A 22,500-nucleotide genomic window follows, 5' to 3' on the forward strand; every position below is an offset into this window, starting at 1 on the left:
TATATGTGTGTGTATGTATATATATATATGTATATATATATGTATGTATGTATGTATGTATATATGTGTGTATGTATATATATATATGTATGTACAGAGTGTGTGTGTGTGTGTTTTCAGGGTCTGTTACAGAAGCAGAGGGAGTTGGAGACGGATCTGAATCCTCTACTGAAGCGCCATGACAACGAGCACCGGCCGCACTTGGCAACGCACCGCATGTGACCTTTGACCCCTAGACGTGTGTGGGTCACGGGGGGGTTAGTTGTTGCAGAGAGGCTGAGCTCTGGTCCTGGGGGGCTGGCTAGATGCCACAATATCCTACACACTGGCCCTTTAAATCTGCTCCATCAGTTCTACCTCATATTATTAATACTGCTCCTGTTTTAAGACTAACATGTTTTCTCATTAACTGAATGTATTATTATTTTCTGTGAAGATTGTATTTTAATTCTGTGAATGCACTTTTGTGTAAGACTGACACTGTACCAGACGTGTGCTGAGTTCTACACCCTCCTTCCTGCAGAGGAGCACGGCACTTAATGGAAATCATGAATGAAAGATGTGAAATCATGAATGAAAGATGTGTATGTTTTAGTTTCTTCAGCTCCCTGCGGGCAGAGGAGCTCAGTTTCTTTCTGGTTTTATGGTATTGGTGGTTTTTTATTTATTGCAAATGTAATAATGAATGTAAAGTGTACTGAAACCTACATTTCTTACAACTTGCACTTTTTGATTTATTTTTATTTTGTCTATCGCCTGATCCCTGAACCTCCCCCAGCTGACACCTCCAGTGTGTTACATCTAGAGACTAAATCAAAACGTGAATAAACGATCTTTAAATAAAGTTTGAAGTTGATTGTGTGTCTGCGACCTGGAGGCTTCAGGTTTCCACATCACATAACGGAGCCTGATTGGCTCCTGAACTAGTCTGAATGAGATCCTGCTCATAGATCTACTTCTTAAACTTTATATCAGCAGATTCAGGAGTGTGTGTGATGGCTCAGTTGCATGAGTTTTGTATATGTTTGGCACAGCAGAGTGTAGCAGGACCACGGCGACAGCTGCAACATATATGTTATATATGTATATGTGTATATAACATATACATATATGTTATATATATATGTATATGTATGGCACAGCAGAGTGTAGCAGGACCACGGCGACAGCTGCAACATATATGTTATATATATCCTTCCAGAAAAATGAGAGTTTTTTTGTGATTGTTTTGGGCTAAAATCCTTGATTATGCGGCACATTTTCTTAAAAAATGTGATGGAATATGCGGGATATTTATGCAATTTTATGCGATGAAATTGCGGGAACTTGCAAAAACTGCGGTTTCATCGTGGCTTCATCGCGGGGTTTGCAGCTTTTCGATGATGTTCACGTCGCGTAATTACGTCACTTCATAACGTTCCCATGGCAACAGGGGAAAACGGCTGCTCTTGTGTGAAGTAAACGCAACATTTTTCAACTTTCTGCTAAGATATATGGGACTTTTTTGCAACGAAAATGCGGGGATTATGAAATCATGCAAGCCCCGCACATTTTGCACGGAAATCGGCAATTTATGCGGTGAAAGTGCGGCGTATTTGAAAAAATGCTGATTATGCATTGAATTATGAGATCTCATAATCAGGTTTTTCTGGAGGGACTGCAATCAGGGCCGGGGGGGTGTCTAACTGTTCAGATGCACCAATCAGGGCCAGGGGGGGTGTCTAACTGTTCAGATGCACCAATCAGGGCCGGGGGGGTGTCTAACTGCGTGTCAATCACTGCTCATGCACACGCATTCATTCTCCCTTGTGGGGGGAGGGGCTTAGGAGACCTTTTTGGGCTTTAGCAGAAAGGGGGGAGGGACTGAGAAGTTGTTTAAGTCCTGGATCTTCATAATCCTACAGCACCTTTACAGTTTTTCTCATTTGCTAAGACACACTAAATGAAACTGGGATCCCCTTTATCTTCATCATCACATTATTAGCACAGCAGAAGTCTTCTCTTGCAAATGTTTTAACACTTTTTCATTTGTTTCACACATTTTTCACAACCTTTGTCAAAACAGTTACCACAGATCTCATTGAAAGACCCCGAACTCTACTGGATTCACTGTGGTGAACAAAAGGAAAACATCTATTCACAGCTGATAGAAAGTACTTGCATAATTAGAAAACTATGCACCAACTCTTCAATCAGCAATCAGTCCTTCATCTATAAAAGATGCCACCTCTGTGTTGCTATTTGCAAGCATGGATCAAAGAGGCCGTAGAGTAAGAGGCCATGGCAGAGGGGCCAGAGGAAGAGGAGCCAGAGGAAGAGGAAGAGGAGCCAGAGGGGCCAGAGGAAGAGGAGCCAGAGGGGCCAGAGGAAGAGGAGCCAGAGGAAGAGGAAGAGGAGCCAGAGGGGCCAGAGGAAGAGGAGCCAGAGGAAGAGGAGCCAGAGGGGCCAGAGGAAGAGGAGCCAGAGGAAGAGGAGCCCGTATGCGTGGTGGAGGAGCTGCAGCAGCAAGAGGACAAAATCGAGCTCAAGTTTCAGATGAAATTGGGGCAACAATTATTGACCATGTCATCAATCATGGCTTGTCCTTCAGAGAGGCGGGACAAAGGGTCCAGCCCATTCTGACTCGGAGCACTGTGGCATCTATTGTCAGGCTTTTTGGGAATGAGAACAGGTAATTCACAGTGTTACTGTAATGTATACCACTGTGTATTTCAGCTTTACTGTATTGCCCTGTTAGCAGAACAAACTGTGTCTACAGTAATGCAGATGTTTTATCAATCCCATTTATGTGACTGTCATACAGTAATGTCAATTTTGACATGCTTTTTGCTTTTACTTTATAGGATCCACACATTACCACACACTGGTGGCAGAGGAAAGATGTTTAGTATTGAACAGGAGTCTGCCATTGTAGATATGGTAGTGGCAAAAAATGCAATCAGACTGCGTGAAATCCAGGCAGCAGTAATTGCAGATCAGGGAGCATTTAGAAATATAAACAGTGTGAGTTTGGCAACTATAGATCGAGTCCTTAAACGCCACCATGTCAGCATGAAGCAGCTGTACCGAGGTCCATTTCAAAGAAACTCTGACATCGTAAAGGAGGCACGATTCCAGTATGTGCAGGTACAGATTTTGTTATTGTAATACCTTGTTTACCATAGTTACATGCGACTGGAATACTGTAATTTGCTTTATGAATTTGTTCTTTTTCTTAGAGAATAATGGAGCTTGAAGCTGAAGGGGCACATCACAAATTCATTTTTGTGGATGAAGCCGGCTTCAACCTCTGTAAAGTGAGGAGACGCGGGAGGAACATCATTGGGCAGAGGGCCGCTGTCACAGTGCCAGGTCAGAGGGGTGCCAATATCACCATGTGTGCTGCCATCTCCAATGATGGGGTCCTTTGCCACATACCAACCATTGGCCCATACAATACAGAACGCCTCATCACATTTCTTGATTCATTGAAAGAAATACTGATTCCACCCGAAGAGAGAGGGCTGTTGAGGCCTGGCATGACTCTGTATGTCATAATTTGGGACAATGTGGCTTTCCATCACTCTCGCCTTGTGAACGAATGGTTTGCAGCACAGCCTCATATTATGATGCACTTCCTTCCTGCATACTCCCCTTTTCTGAACCCAATCGAGGAGTTCTTCTCTGCTTGGAGGTGGAAGGTGTATGATCACCGGCCATATGAGCAGATGCCCCTCCTGGAGGCAATGAATGCTGGTTGCCTGGCAACAGGTGCAGAGGACTGCCAGGGATGGATGCGCCACGCAAGGAGGTATTTCCCTCGGTGCATTGCAAGGGAAAACATTCAATGCGATGTTGATGAGAACCTGTGGCATAATCGTCAAGAACGAATGGACTAAATGTGAAAGATAAAATATATCTTTTTTTTTTAAAGGTATTTCCACCCATAAGTTTCCTTTAATAAGCTTTTTTCTTTCTTTTTCAGTATCCATTTGAGTTTGTAAAGTGTCATATTTCATATTGATGGCTGTATTTTGTATTTTGTTGTCCATTGTGTAATGATTGATTGAAAGAATAAATTAATTTGACCACAAGTTGAGGTGTTTGATGGAAGTATTTGCTTATGTTGCATGCTTTTAATGTTTTGTGAGTGTTAGAGCATTTTGCTAACAAAATAATGAGCTTCAGTTTGATCCTGTGTGTTAACTGGTTTGAAAATGTGATGTCAGAGTGGGCAAATGTGTTTAAGCAATTGAGAAAAACTGTAATGTGTCAGTAGGCTATGTTTCAAAGTGCTCGATGTCAGCTGGAGGAAGCTTCTGGGCTTGTAGTATATGACCATTCTATAACTTTCGATAAACTTTGTCCTAAAGGTTTGTTATAAGGGAGTCCTATGAACTTTACTCTACACTTACTGAGAACATCTGGAAATTGTTAACATGAGCAGAGGTCCCCCCAAGACAGAAGAGACCTTTTTTGGAGTTGTGCCAGATAACAGGCATTGATTGGTCAGTTCTGTGGTCGAATCATATACTCACACATATCACGTCCTATGTTAATGTATGCATGGAATATATATGTTGTTCACACAAAGAAAAGGCAGAACGGCAAATTTTGAGGTTTGGGTTGGTCGTTCTCCAAGCTCTCTGCAGGAGTTTGTAAAATTGATGCTGAATCTTTGCTTGTAATAAACCTTTTTATAATCAAGAACAGTGTCGGCGGATTCCTCTTCATACAGCATCACAGCATTACTATTTAAGGCACCACAGGCTCTAACGGGGAGGATGAAATGAACGCAGCAGAACAGGACAGACCTGATGCTGTCAGCAAAGAAAAACCTAAAAACCTGCAAGTTGAAAGATGAGTTTTTCTAGCGATGAGCCTGAGCTCTAAAGGGAACGGCTTCAAAACGACATGTTAATGTCCTGAAGAGTCCAGATCTCGTTCAAATCAAAAAATAAACTGCCACTGGACTTTAACTTTGACAAACAAGTATATTTTTATTTCATGGCTGTCTGGCGAAAAACCTTGTATGTCCAAAATCTTTTCAGGAAATTGAAAAAGGCTAATTTTAAAACACTTTCTTGAACTTGTTTTCCCACAAAGTCACGAAATCCTCTCGTCACACAGACAGACGTAACGGGAGACCAGCAGCGTTGAGTAATGAAAGAAAAATGAAAATGACTAAATATGGAGATACAAGGTTTCTGCTCGACAGCGGCGATTTGGAATTCATTTAATCGATTTGAAGACATTGTTCTCACTTTGTCATTAAGGGCCCTATCTCACATCCGGCGCTGCACAAAGCCCGACCCAGTTGTCAGTTCCCCGTCCAGCGCCCACGTCGTTTAAATAGCAAATGCACCTGCACCCATCTGTGGCCCATGGGTGTGCTGATCCTACAGGGAGGTGTGTTCAGGTGCATTCTGGGCGTGCTGGTCTTACAGGGAGGTGTGTTCAGGTGCATTCTGGGCGTGCTGGTCTTACAGGGAGGTGTGTTCAGGTGCATTCTGGGTGTGCTGGTCCTACAGGGAGGTGTGTTCAGGTGCATTCTGGGCGTGCTGGTCTTACAGGGAGGTGTGTTCAGGTGCATTCTGGGCGTGCTGGTCTTACAGGGAGGTGTGTTCAGGTGCATTCTGGGAGTATTGCTATCTTGAGGCAGCGGGAAGTGATGGTACCATTGACCAACAAAAACCTGGTCTAAAGTCAATAACGCAGCATTTCATTGTTATTTTAACAGAGCATTAGTAAAATGATCCTAGGCTCGTGCACAGAACATGCACACTATGCTTGTTACACACACAGGGACGCACAGCAGCACACACATGCAGAAGATACAAATAAAAATATTACGGTGTAAATCCTCCATCATAACAGCAATGCTCCAAGGTCCAAACGCGCCTGGCTTTTAGAGGGAATGGGAGATGATCTCTGATTGGTTGATTGCATGTTACGCCCAAAACACCCCTCTGATTAATGAAGACACTAAGTACAACCCTTTAGATCCATGCACCCGGCACACGGACACATTTTATCAGCCGTCAAACTAGCAGAAGTGGATTAGGACACGCCCTAAACACACCTGCAGCAGGCGCTTCACGCCGTGACCTCAGATCGTTAAAACAGGACCCTGAGAGTCTTTTTCTGTTCATCAGTGTAAAAAAAAAAGCCACAAAGGGAGTGAGTATGTTTTAGAGGGACTGGATTTGCCTTTAGACGCGGCCGGATGCAGTTTGTACAAACTGGTTTTGGCATCCATGAGCAAAGTTGATTTGAGACCAGATATTACCTTATATATACCAGATTAATCTTGTGCACACAACATATTATCCTGTGTGGACAGGATGAAAAAATACATCAAAATTTTGAGGTATATTTGTGTGTGTTTAGGTGACATCGACAACATCTCAAGGCAAACTCAATGTTTACACGGGCAACTTTTAATACAAAAAATGAGGTAAAAAAACATAAAAAATGACTTTTAAGTTAAAATGAGCGTTACACACATCACTTCCTACTGTACATACAACATCAACCAAACACAAACAGCTCTCAGGGTAACAACCCAAACGTTTAGTACAAAAAAAACATTATTTTACAAGACAGACAGAGTGTCCACTGGAAGACGTGTAGTCTGTCCATCGTTATTTTTTTTTACATTTTTTTTTTTTTGTTGAAGTTCTCAGAGTCCCCTTTAAGAATCAGTGTACATCTTGGTCTCTCCCATGATGCAAATAGAAGAAATAAGCAGCTATTATACACCGTAGAAAACATCCGTGGGGGGTGTTAAAATAGTCAAGCTGGTGTTGCGTTCAAGAAAGCTGGGAAATGAGACCCAACCGGAGGCTTTTAACATTGTAGTCAATGCTCTTACTGAGAGCAGCGTACAGAAAGACAACAGGTCAACATGTACACAAAGAGGGGGGGGCTCTAGCTCCCCCAGTGGGAGCGTGCGCCCCTTGTTAGTCCTTTGCAGTGGCGCGGGTTTGAATCCAAGCTGCTGCTCTTTGCTGCGTGTCATCCCCCCCTCTCTCTCCCACCTTTCCTGTCTATCCACTGTCACTGTGTAATAAAGGGAAAAGCCCCAAAAAATCATCTTTAAAAAGAGATATTTACACACAGCTGTTGAAGTGATCAACCTGAGAGCATTCATTCAGTCAGAAGACGATCTCTTTGAGGCAGAGTTAAAAAGAGACGCATGGACACACCATGCCAGGTCGGAGTCCCATTACATCAAACATGGCAGAGAAACAAGACATGTCCTCTACAGCTGTTCTTATTTTAACCTTCCACACATGTTCGGGGGGGGGGCGGGAGAATTTCCATTAGTGTTTGTCTGACTTCTTCAGCACTAACAGGTCAGCAGAAGTAGTTACAGTAAGGAGACGTTAGGCTGCCGGTTTGTATTTGACGCTACAGCAGCTGATTTCTGAAGTGTAACGGCCGGTTTACAGTCGCTGCAGCCGACCTGCCGAGCGCCAACGTGAGCAGGTGGGCGCGAACATAAAAATTCAAAATGAATAAAATTGGTTTCAGGAAGAATATTGAAAATTCACAGAGTGGAAGATAATCTTAGAAACAAAATGATGCACTTTTTCCCTCGTTTCCAAAAGGTCTCCGTTTGTGTCCGTCCAGACTACGAAGCAACCGCGGAGTTTTCAACCCAAAACGGAGGCAGCAGACTTTCAGATGTCTCCGTTTTAGGGGCTCGGAAACGCCGGAGTAGTGTGGGCGCGAGGCGTAAACTTTGTAGACGTAAAACCAAAACGTAGTAGTGTAGATGTAGCCTCACTGTCAGGCAGGTTCAGCACTAGTTAGTGGTCTGGCTAGGACAGAGCTTCCGGTCATCAGCGGAAACACTGAGAGAGATCTCTGATTTCACATGATTTGTAGTGACTTTAACACCTTTCCCCTGTCAACATAAATCATGTGGTGGCCGGGTTGGTCAGCGGGTAGAGCAGGCGCACATATACATAGAGGTTTATGCCTCGACGCAGAGGTCCAGGATTGGAGTCTGACCTGTGATGATTTCCTGCATGTCTTCCCCTTTCTCACCTAACTGTCCTGTCCATTAAAGGCGGAAAAGCCCAAAAAAATAATCTTTAAATAAATAAATGAATCATGTTTTTTGTTACTTTACACCTGCCTGACATCAACTCTTACTCTAACGTTGCTAAGGTGCCCTGTCTGTTGCCATGCTGTCTCTGCCGATGTCCCCTGCCTGTATCTCTACGGTCACTATCAAATATAGCAAAAATTCAAAAAAAAGACATCAGTTTGTATTTTCAACAATCTTCCTGTAAGTAAGTTTATGAACCCAAGTGACAAACATGAAACGCCCAGATTCTGGGAGGCCGTGATGTGTACTGGGATGGTCCTGGATCAGGGTACATATCACCACGTTGCTGATTTTGGGATGGTAGATAAATAAATAAACATTTGCGAGCTGCATACAGAGTGAGAGTGCTCACTCCTTCCTTTCTCAGTCTAGGACCGGTCAGTATTTAGGCTGTGTCCACCTCCTGCTCTCTGGTGACCATGTGATAGTTTTTCATAAACCGGCTACATGAACGGCAGCAGGTGTGTGAAAGTTAGCAGGGAACGTTACTCGAGGTGCAGTCAGACCGGCTCTCTACATCCCATTAAAGCCTCCTCCTCCTCTTTGCCCCCCTCTGTACCTGCTGCCACCTTGCCCTGCAGGGTTGTGGAAGCCCCCCAGCAGTCTAGGACCAGTGAAGTCCCTGCCGACCTGCTGGAAGCCCCAGGCCAGGGCAGCAGCACCTGCAGGGCCCAGGCCCCCTGGCCAGACAGGAACTGGCCCCAGGAGGCCTCCTCCCAGGGCAGTCAGAGGCCCGAGCATGGGGCCGCGGGAGAAAGGCTGGTTGGGAAGTCGATGCAGGTGGTGGGGCTGCAGGAGGCTGGTGCCCCACTGCTGCTGCTGGCTGTGAGGCGGGGGTTGGAGGTGTGACCGACTCGGCTGGAGCTGCTGGCTGTTGTTCAGGTGCTGCAGATGTTGGTGAGGCTGCTGGATCTGTTGTAAACGGGGCAGAGCAGGATTTGGGTTGTGTTATGCCTACCATACACTAGAAGACTCTGAAAAGACTGACAACATCTCACATCTAAAAACAATCTGTCATAAAGTCACTGAGTTCTACAAGATTTTACTACCAAGACTTTAAACTTAACGATAATATCAAACCATTGGATTTATGTCGGAACGTCAAGACGGGAAAAAGACTTCAGACAGCTCGGACTGAGTTTTAAGTCTTCTGCAACACAGAATGATGTTCATTTTTTGAATTATGGTCTCGATTTTAAAATCGGCGATTGCCAGTGAAAGTGTGTAACGTAACCTAGAGTGTAAGGGCTCCTCCCTCACTCCTCCCTCTCCTCTAAAATCCTCACATCCCCAACCAGGATGGCTGCGCCCGTAACGGCAAACTCAACGACTCACAGCAGCTCTCCACAAACCAATGGGTGACGTCACAGCTGCGTATATACAGTCTATGGCCCCCACTCTATCAAGACTCCCATGAGTTCATTCCGATGCAGGTCAATTGTCTGCAACAGTGGAATTGCTTGAAAAGTCGTTTGGTGTAAGGTCGGCATTAGCCGGTTCTGATGGACTCCAAAATCTAACGTAAGTGTCAAACTAGGCGCTACGTAGGAGCGCTACGTTTGGTGCTATTTAACCACACAGTACTGACCGGGGGGTGACGAGAAAAGATACCTTAAGCCCCTGACACACCAACCCGACGGTCGACCGTCGGCAGAAAGGCCAGTCAGACTGATCATTCTCCCCGAGGTCCAAAAAGTTCCTCAGAACACACTGAAGAGACGCCGACTTGAGCGTACGTATATACGTGTATAACAGCAGGCGGCGCTAATCTGTATTGTCGCCCAGAAATGAAAACGGCAGCTGATTGGACGAACGCGTCACGTGGGTCTGGCTGCTCCCGGATTTTACAACCGGGCATAATGGCGGCTCGTTCAGATCCTGATAAAGTTCCCTTGGCCTTTGGAATTAAAATACCCCCACATCATCACATACCCTTGTGGGGGTATGGTGAAGGGTATGTGATGATGTGGGGGTATGGTGAAGGGTATGTGATGATGTGGGGGTATGGTGAAGGGTATGTGATGATGTGGGGGTATGGTGAAGGGTATGTGATGATGTGGGGGTATGGTGAAGGGTATGTGATGATGTGGGGGTATGGTGAAGGGTATGTGATGATGTGGGGTATGGTGAAGGGTATGTGATGATGTGGGGGTATGGTGAAGGGTATGTGATGATGTGGGGGTATGGTGAAGGGTATGTGATGATGTGGGGGTATGGTGAAGGGTATGTGATGATGTGGGGTATGGTGAAGGGTATGTGATGATGTGGGGTATGGTGAAGGGTATGTGATGATGTGGGGGTATGGTGAAGGGTATGTGATGATGTGGGGGTATGGTGAAGGGTATGTGATGATGTGGGGGTATGGTGAAGGGTATGTGATGATGTGGGGGTATGGTGAAGGGTATGTGATGATGTGGGGTATGGTGAGGGTATGTGATGATGTGGGGTATGGTGAAGGGTATGTGATGATGTGGGGTATGGTGAAGGGTATGTGATGATGTGGGGTATGGTGAAGGGTATGTGATGATGTGGGGGTATGGTGAAGGGTATGTGATGATGTGGGGGTATGGTGAAGGGTATGTGATGATGTGGGGGTATGGTGAAGGGTATGTGATGATGTGGGGTATGGTGAAGGGTATGTGATGATGTGGGGGTATGGTGAAGGGTATGTGATGATGTGGGGGTATGGTGAAGGGTATGTGATGATGTGGGGGTATGGTGAAGGGTATGTGATGATGTGGGGGTATGGTGAAGGGTATGTGATGATGTGGGGTATGGTAAAGGGTATGTGATGATGTGGGGACCAAGGGAACTTTATCAGGATGCATAGTATCCTGGATCCATGAAATAACTGGCCTTTCAAAATAAAAGTCTGCCTGCCTCTATGGGAATTTAACATAGGGGTGTACTGACTTATGCCCCCTATATTTTAATTAATATTTTATTTTTTTATTAATTTACGCTACATTATTCATTCACAAAGAAAATTGGTGTCCTTTTTTTTTTTTTAATTAAGGCATTAAGATCAATTTCCAAAAGATTTTTTTATTCGTCTTTTTAGTCAACTTTAGCATGGCTTCATAACCTTATGCAAGCCACTGTAATAAAAGATTTTAGGATTTAAAAAAAAAAAAATCAGAGCCAAGAGAAGGTAAAGCCCTCGAGCTCCGTATCCAAAAAACCATTTTAGAGAATTGTAGAATACAAGGAATACAGAGTCGCTGAAGAAGTCTTGGACGAAAGGAAGGAACAAAATGAGAATAGATAAGGTACTTGTCTTCCAATAGACCAAGTGATCTATTTAGCTTTATTAAGCAAAATAAAAAGATGTACAAAATGCCATACAGAGTAAAAATAATATGACTGTAGGGCCGGGCGATATGAACCAAAATCTTCTAGCTCAATATACAGGTTGTTCTATATCTCAATGACAATATATATCACAGCATGTTTACGTTTCTTGTTATTAAATAAATAAATATTCTATTCTAGTTTCGGTATTCTCCCGTGAAGAGTTTGATATCTTTTTTTCCTTTCTCAAAACCGGTGCTAAAACTATACTTTTAAAACAGCACAAAACGACAGTTGTGACATTAAAAAAATGGCATGTTTTTTTTTGCTAAGGCCAAATATAAACGATATATTTAAAATGTAATAATAGCTTTCTTGGGTTTCGGTACCCACTACAACTCCTGTGTGAATGAAATACTTGCTAAATGAAATATACGGAGTATTTTCTTGTTTTATTAAGTGCAAAATGAACATAATGTGCAAGAAATGTTACTAAATATTGTCATAATGCAGTTTGGTTTGCTGGTTTTTCAACTTCACAATAGAGACGATATAGAGAAATATATAAGTTATATGATTTTTATATTGATTTGACAATATATATCGCCATATTGCCCAGCCCTATATGATTGCTATTCCATGATTTCACAAGGTTTCCTGTGAAGAGAGCTGTCTCCGTCTCTCTAAGCTCTTCTTCCAGGTTCTCCCTTTATATTACATGATTAATACAACATTGGTTACACAGAGTATACATGCGTTTTTATACATAGCTTATATCAGAACATCGTCAGTCTCTTTAGTTTTTTCTGGCTTGTGCAGTGAGCAGTGGCAGAATGCACGCTTGGCTCGGACCGTCTGTAAACATCATTTCATCCTCTCACATTCTGCCCCCCGGTCCGGTGGTCCGTGCCTCATCAGAAGCGATGGGTGGACCCACGCCTTGTGGTGAGCAAACAGACCCCGTCCCCATTGTAGGACTGGACCTCGCACCAAGGGCCTTCGAAGTGGTTGTAACAGATTACTCCACAGGCCACCCTCTTCGGACCTTTCCCATATGGCGGTGCCATGCCAATGGAGACCACAGTGCTGTTAGCCTTCAGTTCCCAATACCGGTTGCCGGGCTTGAGAAATGGCAGGTGGCACGGTATCCATCCTGGTCTGTAATAGGTGATATCCTTCCAGGACAGGGGATTCTTCAGAGTAGTATAGTTGAATTTTTCACCCTTGTGGTTGTACAGCTGCAGGCGTTGTGGTTCTGGGACAGGGGTGCAGTCCGACGCATTTCCAGGTTGCCATTTTCCCTCTTGTTTTCTGTCTGTGCCGGTGGAAGACAGTTGTGGAAAATCCTCTTCTGTCTGGGAACCGGTGATAGAAGATGGGTGGGGGCTGTGATTGTCAGGCCCATCGCCCTCTCTGCTAACGGTCTAGGGTTAAGGCAGCACATTAGTGATCTGTGTAAACCAAAGTCCTGTTTTACTGTTTTGAAGACATCGTGCATCTGCGTGGTGTAACCACGATACTTGGCATGACTTAGCTAATGCCACTATGCCTATGGCTGTCCAATTTTGGCCGCAGTACCAACCCCCTGTTAGGTTGAGGGTTTTTCCCTTAATATCCTCACATCCTCTGGGGGTGGGAATGCAGCAGCTGGGGCTTTAAGAGGAACACCTTGGGGGTTGTAGAGTATTCTCCCAACACCTTCTAAAGGCCATCTGTCTGGGTCTATTGTTCTTTGGCTTTTCGCTCTGGGACAACTCGCTCGGGTGGCTTTACCATTTCTTTGTTCCCATTCCTGCATGAGGTCAGGTAATGCTTGGGTAGGAGAGGTCATGAGGGGATGGAACCCAAAAGAGGACTTTCCTCTTTGGGATTGTCTGTTTTTGTTGGTCTATATTCCCTTTTTATCTAAACTAATTTTATGACTTTAGTTTTGTCATTTAATACAATGCTATGGGGTTGATCTGCTACTGTAGGTTGGTACTGAAGGTTAAATGTGCTTCGTACTAAGGTTTAGCTTGGATGGGCCTTACACAGCTACACGTTAGTGGGGTACCTGTTCGGGCGGCATGTTAGCCGGTTCTGACAGTCTCCAAAATCTAACACGTGTTAATCTGGGCGCTGTTTAGGAGCCTAGGCCCCTCTTTTGTAGATTCAAATATTTTCAAAGCGGGTTCTGGAAATAATTCCATGGTAACAGCGAACTCCACCAGTCAGAGACTTCGCTGTTACGCTTAGGATTGTGGGTAGTGTAGCGAATGAAACATGTTTTTCTTAACAAAAAGTTGATTTCATACAGACTTCTACAGGAGCGTAGATCCTTGTTTCACAGTCTTGTAGCTCATGGTAAGTCTACCTGGGATGGTGTAGACATTATTTGTCATTATTATGGCTAATAATCAAAGTCTTTAAGGAGAAAATGAATGGGATTTTTACCTCCAGAACCACAATGTTGAGCTCTAAAGGAACAGACTGACATAGGCTTCTTAGCAGTGCCCACGTTGACATTTTCATTCGATTTTGGAGTCTATTAGAACCAGCTAACAGTTGCCCTCCTGGTCACGAATGTGCGTTTCCTAGTATGGGGAAGACTTGTCCCACCCTACTCTGCCTCTGATTGGCTGACCCTGGGATTCTTACACACTAACCAATCTCTCTCCTCATGCCTAAACCTAACCAATCCAACCAACAAAGGCAGTGAGTACTGCCAATCAGAGGCAGAGTAGGGCAGGACATTTCTTTGCTATTCTAGGAAATGCACATACGCCTCCTGGTCTGTTACGATGGTGATACTTCCTGTTACCTTGGTGCCACTGACAGTGCTGTTGCCAGGTGGTGCTCCCTCTCCTCTTGGCTGCTCCTGGCCTGACTGTTGGTCTCTACAGGAAGAAAACAAGAAGGGGTTCAGCAGCAACATACAGGCAAACTGCAGAAGAGAAATCATGACAGCAGTGTGTTTTAGAAACAGTTTGGAAACTAAAAACAGCAACACTCAATACAGCTATCACACTGCAGGGCTGGATATTAAATATAATATAATAATATATTGTAAATCCAGATTCTGTGAGTATAGGCATAGCCCTCTAAGAGCGGTTGCTATTGGGTTTATTCCTCGCGCATGCGCAGTTGTGTAGATTTCTTTTGCACGCTTGTGCCCTGCACGGGTCTCTCTTACGTCCGCAGTTACTGTATATTACAGCTGCGAGACCAGAGATCTGCTCCCAAAAATCAGCATTTTCTTCAGCCAATGTTGGCGATTCAGGAGGGTGAAGACGATAGCATACCATACCGGGCCCTTATGCAGCCTACTCATAAGCGACGGTGAGATTAGAGGTGCACAGCTGGTATTAAGGTGAATTTGATCCAGTTATCATTCCGTATGAAACGCCAGATCTAACAGCGGCTCATCTGCTGTTAAGCGTGGATAAGACAGAGGGAGTCATGAAGGACTCAGAAACATCACGCAAATAAAAGTGGATGAAAGGGCACGGAGATGCCCAGGTCGCCGCTGTGCAGATGTCAGCCAATGTCCTCCCTCTGAGGGGGATCATGGATGTGAATTAAGCTCTTGTGGAGTGTCCCCAGATGCCCTGAGGGGGCTCCAATCCCTCTGCAATACAGGCTTGAGTGATAGCATCACACAGCCAGTCACACAGACGCTGTTCTGAAAGAGCTGCACCTTGTGAGTGCTCGCTGTGGTGAACAAACAGCTGCCTTGTTGTTATATGGAAGAGGGGAAGAAACCCTCAAGGAAAACATTTTTGACCGAAAGGGGTTTGTTATGACTTTCGGTGTGAATGAAGGCGTTGCTCTCCAGCAGGTCTCCGTAGTTTCTCCACTTCCTCAGCTGCTTCTTGCAGGTGGATTGTGGTGATCCTGAGGTGCGGCCATGCCATGATCCTGGACAGCGCCACTGTGGAAGCCGTGGTGATAGTCAGGACAGCCGTCATGGCTTTGCTTATGTCGGTCGCTAGCTCTGGGGTGAGAGCCCCAGGCTTAGTGGCCATGGCAGAGACAACGAAGGACAGCAGAGCAATGTTCTTTTGTGCTGCAGCTATCTGGGTGGCACACTGGTGCGAGCGGTCGGTGTGGCGAGCACAGACCTGGTCCCTGGGAGACGGAGGTGTGGGCTTCTGTCGGGATTTCGGAAGCAGAATGGAGGCCAGGCTCTGCTCCAGTGGCAGGACAGATGGAAAACCCATTTCTGTGTCGCCGTGGACCCTGGTTAATGGCGCGTAGCGGGACACCGGACCCTTTAGTTTCCTGGCGTCAGAGAAGGCCTCCTCCATAAAGGCCCGAAGCTCCGTGAAGCCAGCCACAGTGGAGGGCGTCTGGCTGGCGGCTCCTGGACGTAGACAGCGGGCAGGTGACCAACGTGGTGCAGAAGAGAAAGCCGCGAGGGCGGGGCTCCGTAGTTTTCTCCTACGTCGAGCTCCAGTGGTCCCAAGAGGGAGGAGGGAAAGCCGGCAAGAGAACCCTGTCTGAAGGGAGCTGAGTCAGTGGACTCGTGCCCGCTAAAGGGGTCCTCTTTCAGGATGTCGGTGAAAAGGGTAATTTGACGGTATGACAGGCTGCCATCACTGTCGTCTTCAACCTGAAGGACTAAGAAGGTGTCTGCCCGCTAGGGGTGGAACGGCACACAGAAGTCACGGTTCGGTTCATACTTCGGTTCAGACATCACGGTTCGGTACAATGGAGGGAAAAGCATAACAAAAATGCAGAAGGCAATTTTTTTTTTTGTGCATGTCTCAGGCTGTACCACCTAGTGTGATCCAGTCTCTCCCCTGAGCTAGCTGTAACAGCCTGAGTGTATTAAGTAAGATGTAAACAGTAAGTAGGCTACCCCACATCATCTCCAGACTCCACCTGGAACTTGTAAACTAAATAAGACAATCAGCTAGTAGTGTGATATGGGAGACAAGCGCTGCTCTCATATGTGAATGCACAGAGCAGGGGTGTTAAAAGAGCAGCTTCTTACACAGAGCAGTTGGCGAATTGTGGCGTTAGCTTCACACGCTAACAGCGGAGCTAGCTGCTAACAGCTAATGGCGGAGCTAGCAGCAAACAGCGAAGCTAACGGCGGAGCTAACAGCTAACGGCGGAGCTAAAAGCGGAGCTAACAGCTAACGGCAGAGCTAAAAGCGGAGCTAACAGCGAAGCAAATGGGCCTGGAAGCCATTTGTGGTCGAGGCGAGAAGGGATCCAGCTACAGTACATCCGTGTTTGGTTGTATATGGAAGGGACTAGTTTGCTTCGTGTGGACCAGAGTGATAGAGAAAGACATGGCTCTGGTGTGGACTCACTGGACCGACTAAGGCGGTGCTACAGATTAGGTGTCCCTAAGAAACGCGTATGTAACAGTAGTTCCACATTACATTAATTCATTTGCACACGAGTTTTCTTTATTTTTATACCGTGTATTCTCCGTGTAAATTCATGTACCGAACCGAGACGCCCGTACCGTTTCAGTTCAATACGAATACATGTATTGTTTCACCCCTACTGCCCGCCGATTCAGTTCCTCTATTGGTAGGCGGGCGCAGAACTGGCAAGTGGCCGGCAGTGTGAGCGCCAGCCCAGCGTGGACGGGCGCTCAATGGTGTTTTAAGCACCCACAGTCGACTTCAAGGCACCTAACCCTAACCCTAACCCTTAACCCTAACCCTTGCCTAACCCTAGTGCCTTCCATGCAGCGCTGCCTGTCTGGAAGACGACGTTGGGGGCTTAAAACACCAAACACCTGGACGGGCCTGCTTCGCAGCTGGGGTGAAGATCTGACGGCAGGATGCAGCTGGTTGGGCAGGCGGTACACAGGCGAACACCGCTAGATTCTGAAGTCTTCATACTGCTTGCCTTGATGCTAAATAAAAAATGGGAGCAGATCTCAGGTCTCGCTGCCGTTACATACAGTGACTGCGGACGTAAGAGAGGCCTGTGCAGGGAACAATGGTGTGAAAGAAATCTTCACAGATGGGCATGCGTGAAAGATAAACCCAATAGCAACAGCTCTTAGAGTAAGAAAGCCTATAATACAACTACCTTGTCATAATGAGAGACTGAGCATATTTTTTGAGGCATTGTTCACATACATGCTGTGTACTCTGAGTGCAACTGGATTAAAATCATCCCTAAAAACACCAGAATATCTTCCTTGAGAACTCCTGATTCTGCACAAGGCTACCAAACTAGTGACACTTGAGGTTATCTTCATGTTAATGTTGAGATCATGACAGTTAACGGGGCTTACAGGGTTAACATTATCTTACATTTCTTTTCAAAACATACACCAAAAGTCTGTAGCAATCATTCACTTACCTCGTTACGTCGCCTTCTACAGGCTGAGCTGTGGTACTCGAGGAGGCTGCAGCATGCTTATCTGTTTTGGGAAATACAGGTTCTTCTTTTTGATTTGCTTTCTCTCTGCCGTCATCGGTTGAGTCTGTCTGGGTACTTGGTGCCATCACGGCCGCTGTGCTTTGATTGGACGAAAGGCTAGAAGTGTCACTGTTACTGGGAGCCCTGTTTTCTCCCAGTAGCCCCACCACTCTCACTGGAGTACCTTCTCTCTGATCTCCAGCCCCTTTACTTCCTCCTATCGTCCGTCCCTCTGTGGGAGCCTCTGCTCCGTTCTTCCTCCTCTCCTCCTCTGCCGGCTCCTGCTGTAATGCTGAGTGAATTAACTCCAGAGTGGCTGCCACTGCTTTCCTGTCATGAGTGACGTTAACAGACTCGGTGGGACCTCCTTGAGCTAAAAGAGGGGTGGTGTGACCGCTACCTGTACCAACGAGATTGGGAGGGGAGCTTTTGAGGGAGTTGATGCTCAGCTCTGCCTGAGAGTCCAACTGCTGCTGCAGCTGCGCCTGACGCTCAGCCCGTAAATGTGAGATGGCCAGTCGAAGAACCTCAAAGTCTGTGTCTGAATGGTGTGGCACACCTTCCTTACAGGAAGCGTCCGGGACGAGCTGGTCAGACAGATTGGAGGGAGTGGGGACGATGGAGCCGGACTGCTGGAGGAGATGTTGGGGTTGATCACTGGAGGAGAGGGGATGGATGTGTTCTGGGAAGATAGAGGGAGAGCGTTCAGAGCCTGACACAGCGTCACTATGACTCAGCTGCCTCCCGAGCCCTGAGGACAGAGGAGAGCAGTTAGTTGAACAAACTACAGACAGTAAGGAGGGAGACAGGGAGACAAATGAGGGGTAGAAACCGTACAACGCATTGGGAGGATCTACAATGAAGGATCCCCAGCTATTTGTAATAATGCTTTCTTTTCAAATGACTGACAGGGATTTAAAGGCATACTATGCAACGTTTCCAGCTTCGGTCCCCCTACAGGTTGTCTCATTGGAACCTGTAGGGGGACCAGCTGGAAAAGTTGCATAGTATGACTTTAAATAAAGAACTCAGGTTATTTTACTCCCCAATCACTATGCTACATAAAAAGGGGGTAGTGTGCAGATTTTACACTTTAAAGTCTGCCACGTTAAGGCCTTGGGGAGTACTACTGTGTATGTGGATGAAAAAAAAACGGATGTGTGGAATTTGAAAGAAGTGAGCTTACCAGACCTCTGTAGGTCGCTCCTCAGCTCTGCTTGTGGCTAACGGCTAGTGGCTACATTAGCCACTATAAGGTTGGCTGCACACTGGCTGCGTGGCATGAGCGTGGCGTTTCTGTTGCGTGTCAGTTGCGTGGCGTTTTCTATGTCTTTACACCAGAAAGGTGTCTGACGCGGCGCTGCTGCTGCTGCTGCTGCTAGCCTTGTCTGGACACATGGATGTTTCCCAGAAACATAAACATAAATGTAAACTGATCTGATTACAAGCAAAGACGTCGGCAGGATTGACGGCAAAATAGGCTCCAGAATATTTCCTTCTGGATTGACAGGTGCAATATTAGAAAATCAATAATTATTTATTATTTTTTTAAATGACATTTATGTAAAAACCTCGAGACTTTCAAACATCAACATGTCATTTATTAAATGTATATAAAATAGGCGTCGGTCCTATTTCTAGCATGCACGCGTTTTCTGAGACGTGCGTGTCACGCACCTGTTACCATGGGAGCCGAAATATAAACGGACACGCCACGCAGCGGACACGATCACGCTACGCAGCCAGCGTGCGGCCGGCCTAAGCATAACACACTTAATCTCTGACAGATCGAATTGCTTTGTGGGTAATGTAGGCACCAGGATTTGACAAAAAAGAACAAAGCATGTAATAAAATGTAATGCATGCATGTAATCTCTAGTTCTGCTGCACTGATTTAGATTTTCTTTTGTTTAAAGCTGTACATTGGGAGTCAGACAATGATATATATATACTACAGGCAGAGATGCTCATCTAGACTCAGCATGTCTAATTCGATGGTTGTGTTTGCACATCACGCTTCAAGCTATTTGTTTTTTTAAAGGAAGATACTGCAGGTGAATAGGTAAAATATAAATATCACCATGACACGTCCGCAGTTGATTAATCACATTAAAGGACAATTCCGGCGCAAAACTAACCTAGGGGTTATTAACTGATGTGTACCCACTCTGTCTCTCTCTGGGACATGTTTTCATGCTAATCCAATGAGTTTGGAGCTTTAACGAGGCTACCGCGGACCGCTGGTTAGCTTGAAATGCTACTAGTCGAACGCCGTGCAACGTGGAATTCCCATACTGTCTATGGAGATTCCACGTTGCACGGCATCGACTAGTCATGACTGTCTTTATAATCTATCTTTTTAATAAACTATCTGTACACTTACAACGTTGTCAATGCTTCGGTTCACATTTAGGGACCCTAATTATGCTAACGTTAAAGTGTGGTGATGTTTCGAGCCTTTATAGTGGCATTAAATAGCGATTTAATTTGAGTGTCCCCATGCCCTACATACTAGCATTGTAAGCTAACCAGCGGTCCGCGGTAGCCTCGTTAAAGCTCCAAACTCATTAGATTAGCATGAAAACATGTCCCAGAGAGAGACAGAGTAGGTACACATCAGTTAATAACCCCTAAGGTCGTTTTGCGCCGGAATTGTCCTTTAAGACATGTATATAGTTAAATATGCACAAGGCATTATCTAATGCTAACTTTTGATGAATTTAGGACAAATCTTCAGGCGCAAATAGACAAAGTGTAATTAAATAAACACCTTAATGTGTATTTTGGTTGTTTTTTCCCCACTAGTCTGAAAGAAGACATGTTATAAAAGCAAAACAGCTCAAAAACTCAAAATTGAAAAATTATGTTTTTGCCTGTAGTGTCTCCCCGTAACAGGATATTGACATATTTCACACATTTCATAAACGCCACAACTGACCTTTGGGAGCCAGCACGTCATCTATGATTGGCTGCCTGTCCTTCATCTCGTGGTAACCGACCAGTCTGGTGAAGTCGTGCAGAAACTCTTCAATATTGGCCATGATGATGCCGCTACTAGAGTAGGCAGCGAACTTATCAAAATGATGCTCTGCGTTACAAAAAGACAGGTAACATCAGTACTACAGATCATGAGGTAAATTATGTTTTCAAATTGCAGCAGCTAATCTGAGTCACTGGTATTGATTAACACATCCAGAACTAACTCCACGCTGCTAACGTGCTGAATCTTCACGGATTGTAACACCAAGTCCTGCTTAAAGGTGCTCTAAGCGATGTTTTTTAAGCTACAACATTTTTTGTCACATACAGCAAACATCTCCTCACTATCTGCTAGCTGCCTGTCCCCTGAACACACTGTAAAAAAAGCGTGGTCTCTGTAGACAGCCCAGGCTCCACAAACGGCAACAACATAACAAACAGTCTTCCAGCCAATAACCGACGAGAGGGATTTGGGGGTGGGGGTTGAGGGGTTAGTGTGTGGAAGGGAGGGGGAAGGGACGGGATGAGGAGGAGGGAGGGGCGAGCTAGTCTCGTTTTGTTTGAAAATACTTTGAACGTCAACAAGAAGTGACGTCACCCAACATCGCTTAGAGCACCTTTAAAGAACCTAACACCAGTCCTTCCAGAAAAATGCAGAGTTTTTTTGTGATTGTTGCCGGCAAAAATCCTTGATTATGCGGCACGTTTTCTTAAAAAATTCGATGGAATATGCGGGATATTTATGCAATTTTATGCGATGAAATTGCGGGAACTTGCTAAATTACGGTAACTTGCAAAAACTGCGGTGTCATCATGGCTTCATCGCGGGGTTTGCAGCTTTTCGATGATGTTCACGTTGCGAAATTACGTCACTTCATAACACAAAATGGCTGCTCTTGTGTGAACTAAGCGCAGCATTGTTCTTTCTGCTAAGATATATGTGACTTTTTTGCAACGAAAATGCGGGGATTATGAAATCATGCAAGCCCCGTGTATGTGCGCATAGTGCGGCGTATTTGAAAAAATGTGGCCCCCGCATAAATATGCGGACTTTGGCTGATTATGCATTGAATTATGAGATCACATGATCACGTTTTTCTGGAGGGACTGTAACGCGTACGTACCAGTCAGGAAGACTGTGTGTCGGTACTGTGTGTATCGGGCCTGGAGCTCCATAAGACAGTCCAGGTCAGGGGACTGATGGTTCATCATGTCGCACTGATGATATGGGAGGAACTCAACAATCTGCCGCTTGTGATAGGCTGACAGTATGTTCAGTAGGTTGGCTGCATCTCTTCTGAACCTGAGGACCAAACAAACACACAACACGTTAAAAGACCTACTTTATATTTATATATATATATATATAATTTTTTTTTTTATTATTATATAATGCAGACTAGAGGGTGACAATTTTTCGGGACTCCCACGGGTCATGGTATGGGAATCAATCTCACTGTATGCATGTTACCTAGACCTGTAGGTAATGTATGTTACCTAGACCTGTAGGTAATGTATGTTACCTAGACCTGTAGGTAATGTATGTTACCTAGACCTGTAGGTAATGTATGTTACCTAGACCTGTAGGTAATGCATGTTACCTAGACCTGTAGGTAATGCATGTTACCTAGACCTGTAGGTAATGCATGTTACCTAGACCTGTAGGTAATGCATGTTACCTAGACCTGTAGGTAATGCATGTTACCTAGACCTGTAGGTAATGTATGTTACCTAGACCTGTAGGTAATGCATGTTACCTA

The 22,500-nt window shown here is 45.2% G+C and overlaps 3 protein-coding genes across 8 annotated transcripts in view; 2 read left to right on the forward strand and 1 right to left on the reverse strand.

Moving 5' to 3' along the window:
- The window catches only part of ccdc66 (coiled-coil domain containing 66), a 38,174-nt gene extending 37,179 nt beyond the window's left edge, over nt 1-995 (forward strand). For both annotated transcript variants that reach the window (XM_036002121.1, XM_036002122.1), the window contains exons 21-22: nt 121-246; nt 985-995. In XM_036002121.1, the coding sequence (XP_035858014.1) occupies nt 121-222 (102 nt within the window). In that variant the 3' untranslated portion in view covers nt 223-246; nt 985-995. The remainder of the gene's footprint in view (nt 1-120; nt 247-984) is intronic.
- Nucleotides 996-3,051: 2,056 nt separating this feature from the next.
- On the forward strand, nt 3,052-3,878 carry LOC116051143. The gene is made up of 2 exons (XM_031301395.1): nt 3,052-3,126; nt 3,219-3,878. Exons 1-2 carry the CDS (start codon nt 3,052-3,054, stop codon nt 3,876-3,878), a joined length of 735 nt encoding a protein of 244 aa, XP_031157255.1.
- Nucleotides 3,879-8,173: 4,295 nt separating this feature from the next.
- The window catches only part of tasora (transcription activation suppressor a), a 75,628-nt gene continuing 61,301 nt past the window's right edge, over nt 8,174-22,500 (reverse strand). For 2 of the 5 annotated variants that reach the window (XM_031301376.2, XM_031301375.2), the window contains exons 25-29: nt 21,865-22,043; nt 20,700-20,849; nt 17,702-18,512; nt 14,190-14,265; nt 11,372-12,813 (exon numbers count right to left, since the gene is read on the reverse strand). In XM_031301376.2, the coding sequence (XP_031157236.2) occupies nt 12,304-12,813; nt 14,190-14,265; nt 17,702-18,512; nt 20,700-20,849; nt 21,865-22,043 (1,726 nt within the window). In that variant the 3' untranslated portion in view covers nt 11,372-12,303. Of the gene's footprint in view, nt 9,011-11,371; nt 12,814-14,189; nt 14,266-17,701; nt 18,513-20,699; nt 20,850-21,864; nt 22,044-22,500 lie in introns of those variants that run through there. The other 3 variants (XM_031301379.2, XM_031301378.2, XM_031301377.2) reach the window with 3 other exon arrangements.

The sequence above is a fragment of the Sander lucioperca genome, chromosome 6 (assembly GCF_008315115.2).
Source record: "Sander lucioperca isolate FBNREF2018 chromosome 6, SLUC_FBN_1.2, whole genome shotgun sequence".
Classification (NCBI taxonomy): domain Eukaryota; kingdom Metazoa; phylum Chordata; class Actinopteri; order Perciformes; family Percidae; genus Sander; species Sander lucioperca.

Coding starts and splice junctions, on each gene's coding strand:
- LOC116051143 (XM_031301395.1), top strand. CDS start 3,052: ATGAAGCAGCTGTACCGAGGTCCATTTCAAAGAAACTCTGACATCGTA. Junction 3,127..3,218: donor CACGATTCCAGTATGTGCAG/GTACAGATTTTG, acceptor TCTTTTTCTTAG/AGAATAATGGAGCTTGAAGC.